Below are 3,958 nucleotides of genomic sequence, written 5' to 3'. Positions count from 1 at the left end.
ATGTGTGCGGTGAAGCGGCGCATAAAACGTGCATTTGGCATTTGTGTTTTGTGTGAACAAGCTCGCCAGCGGAAAAAATAATATTCGAGGGTTCACGGACGACTTGCCGTCTAGCAAGCAGCCTATCTTCTTTCTCTCTTCTATACACACACACGCTCTCTCTCTCTATCTCTTCTATCTTTATCTCTCTATCTATCGTTTCATCAAATATAATGTTTTCACGGTACGTACGTACGTTCTCTTTAATCTAACGTTTACACGAGTGTAACGATAATAATAGTAACAATGTCACTAAACATTTTCTTTATTCCTTTTTTTTCTGTTTTTTTTTTGTTTTCATTCTTTTTTGTTTCTTTTTTTTTTTTTGGTTCTCTCCCTCTTCACAATCGACAGATATGGAACTTCCGAAACATACGAAAAAAATTGGCGATCGTCGCGGAGCAGAGGAAGATACGAACGACTCCATAAACGAACGGGATCACAACCTGAATCGCATTTATCAAGGCTCGCTTAGAGAAGCTGGCTCAACTCTGGACCCGTCCGCCGTCGGAGGAGAAGATTCTGCCTCGTCTACCTCCTCTCCTACGGAAAGACGCAGTATCATTCTCTTCTGGATCTTCCTTCATATCGCAACAAATCGACTGTTTGCCGTTTAACGACATAAACCAAATATCAATCAGATAAGAAAAAAGGATTAGAGATCGTTTATTCGGTCGTATTTTTCATCCGAATTAAACGACGAACTCTGGATTGTGTGTGTGTGTGTGTGTGTGTGTGTGTGTGTGTGTGTGTGTGTGTGTGTGTGTGTGTGTGTGTGTACGTGTACGGATATGTGTGACGATTATCTCGATGGACGACGACGTTCGATCGTTCATAATCTCCGAGAAATCACGAATTTTTATTCTCTTTCTTTTTTTCTCTTCTCTCTTTTTTCTTTTTTTTTTTTATTTATTTACTAATGATTATCGAACGATTCGATCATTTATTTATCTCGTCGCGATTATAAAATTACGAAGAAATTACCGCAGACTTTATCGATATTAATATTCATTTAAATTAATTATTATCTCTGGAGAAAAAAGTAGATTAAATCGTGTCTCGTGTAAATTAAATATTTTATCGATATTGTCACTATTTCTCTCTCTTTCTCTCTCTCTCTCCCTCTCTCTCTCTTGTTTTCAATGTTTCATCTATCGATAATTCGTGATCTCCATTCGTAACTTATTGGTTGTTTCGTTCGTTATCGAATCCCGTGCTAAAGTTATAATTATATCCCTACCGATGTTATCCACTTTATTACATTAGAAGATAAATCAAAAGAAAATCATCGTTCGATTAATATTCAAGGTAAATCGATTGATTTTATTAAACCCGATGTTACTAATCCTTCTTTTTTCTCAGACTATATGAAGAAAACCGATGGGTCTTCGTCAGTCAGGTACGTTAATTCTCTATAACCCACAATTTTTATTCATAATTAAAAGCAAATATATTATATTCAAATAAAATAAAGTATTAAACTTTCTCTCTCTCTCTCTCTCTTTCTCTCTTTCCCATGGAAAATTCATAACAAAATTTAACTTTCTTTTTTCGAATCTAAATGAAGAATTGATTGTCTGACGAAGTAAAAACGATTAAAACGAAACGAAACGAAACGGAAACGAAAGAAAGAAAGAATGAAAAATAAAAGATCGAATTAACGTAAGTAGATATGTGAGCATGTGACGGATAATGTTATAGAGAGTTAAAAATAAGAAAAAGAAACGAAAAGAAGAGAAAAGAAAAGAAAAGAAAAGAAAAGAAAAGGTCGAAGGTAACGCTAGAGTGTCTCGATGGAAAAATAACGCTCGTCGGGCTTACGCCCGCTGCGGATAGCAGTTTTATTTTCACATAAAAGTGGAAAAATTTCTCGCGGGAGGAAACGAAGCGTAGAACATAGCCCGGGCCCGGATTGATTGTTTTACTACGTGCGCCCCTCGAAATGAACCGCGGGACCGAGTTTGCCGGCGGCGGCAGCTCTCTGTTCCTGAAGTCGAGCACAATTTCGTGGTACTTTAAGATAAATTCTTACGAGAAAGGGAGAGAGACACAGAGAGAGAGAGAGAGAGAGCGAGAGAGAGAAAGTATAAACGAGACGAGAGAAAACTGTACTCACCCTCACCCTCCTCTTTCTCCTCCTCTTTCTCCTTCTCCACCTCCTCCTCCTTTTTTTTATTGTAAGACATTTCTTTTCCTATCAAAAAGTATCGTTCCAAGGAGTGCCTCGAATTACGAACGGGTTATGTTCTTTATCGATCTTTGTGTTGGTTGATCTTTTAATATACTGGGTGAATGAAATTATATCGATAGAGTAATAATGATAATCATGATAATAATAATAATAATAATAATAATAATAATAATAATAATAATAATAGTGATAATAATAGTAATAATAAACGATGATAATGATGATGATGATGATGATGATGATGATGATGATGACAACGATGTCGATAATTATTATTATTAAATATATAATTTTATCTCCAATTATTTATATCGAAGGTGTTGTTAAATTATATTACATTTGTGTAATATTTGTAATACTACATTTAATTTTATTCATATAGTTCCGTTCGGTGTTAAATTAATGTTATTCTTTCTGTAGAGAAAAGGAAATGAAAAAAAGCAACTTCGAAAAAAGGAAATATTATTTGCAATTAAAAATTTATTACACTCCGACAACAACGTTTCTTTTTTTCTTTCTTTTTTGCCTGTTTTCTTTTCTTTTTTTTTTCCTTATGGGAGATGAAAAGAATAGAAAAAAAGAAAAAAGAAATGGGAGAAGAAAAGAAAAGTGTAATAAAAAATATGCCACTCCTCACGTATTATAAAAAATATCGTAAGTTTCTGTTATTTTCTGTTCCTTCTTTTTCTTTTTTTTTCTCTCTTTTCCTTTTTCTTTTTCTTTTCCCTTTCGTATTCACACGTGTATTCGCATATTCAAGTGTCAAAACATTCTCGTATAAACCGAGTAGAACGAGAGTCGAGAAAGAAGTAAAAATGAATATACATATGTCTATACTATGAAAATAAGATGAAAAAGAAAATAACAGAATATTATTACGTTCTTGTATTTTAAAAGAAGTATATTATTATTATTATTATTATTATTATTATTATTATTATTATTATTATTATTATGAATGTTATTATTATTTGTATTTTTATTTTTATTATTATTTTTACTTGCATTTCACGTCTCTTAACGTAATACACTGTACACAAAAAAGAAAACGTTTCTAATTTACAAGATGAAGGTTCATGAAAAGATCGAGGTAAACATCGATGTTTCTTTCCCCATTTATAAAGATAAATTTTCATTAGAGAAATATTCTTCTAATACCTCTTGGCGTCAACGTTTACCCGACGCCTTTCCTTTTCTTTCCCTTAAACCTCCTGCGCCATCACCATCGTAGTTTACCACGTAAACGAAACGAATTCCCGACGAGGGAAATGCTCGAGCACGCGGATTTAATCGTGTTTAACGTGGAATCTACTTCTTTTTTTTTTTCTTTGCTTTTTCTTTTTTTTTCCTCGGTCGCAACGAAAACGCATCCGGTTAAGGTACATCCGTGCGTAACTTCGACAACGTGAATTTCTTCGAAAGGAAGAAGATTTATATACCGATGTGTTTTTTCTATGGGTTCACGCGTAAACGTGTAATAGTAATTGTTTTATCTGTAGTATGTTTTATGTATATATATATATATATATATATATATATATATATATATATATCTTTATCTTCTTGCAGTTTTTAATCTTCAAAGGGAAAAAGTAATCTTTCGGAAAATATTTCCTCGATGAAAGATTTCCACGATCTCTCAGTTCGTTTCTCTCCTTTGAGAAAATCAAGATTCCATAAACTATCCATTTAAACTTTCTTATTCAACTCGAACGACGAGAGTTAACG

The 3,958-nt window shown here is 33.2% G+C and overlaps 1 protein-coding gene across 7 annotated transcripts in view; it reads left to right on the top strand.

The window, feature by feature from the left end:
- Nucleotides 1-2,415, top strand: part of LOC122635042 (lachesin-like) — a 100,963-nt gene extending 98,548 nt beyond the window's left edge. For 6 of the 7 annotated variants that reach the window (XM_043824776.1, XM_043824775.1, XM_043824780.1 and 3 more), the window contains one exon: nucleotides 394-779. In XM_043824776.1, the coding sequence (XP_043680711.1) occupies nucleotides 394-656 (263 nt within the window). In that variant the 3' untranslated portion in view covers nucleotides 657-779. Of the gene's footprint in view, nucleotides 1-393; nucleotides 780-1,401 lie in introns of those variants that run through there. The other variant, XM_043824781.1, reaches the window with a different exon arrangement.
- The last annotated feature ends 1,543 nt before the right edge of the window (nucleotides 2,416-3,958 follow it).

This window comes from Vespula pensylvanica, chromosome 17 (assembly GCF_014466175.1).
Source record: "Vespula pensylvanica isolate Volc-1 chromosome 17, ASM1446617v1, whole genome shotgun sequence".
In the NCBI taxonomy this organism is placed as follows: Eukaryota; Metazoa; Arthropoda; class Insecta; order Hymenoptera; family Vespidae; genus Vespula; species Vespula pensylvanica.
Note: the sequence above shows the minus strand (reverse complement) of the source record. Positions and strands in the feature narration are given on the sequence as shown.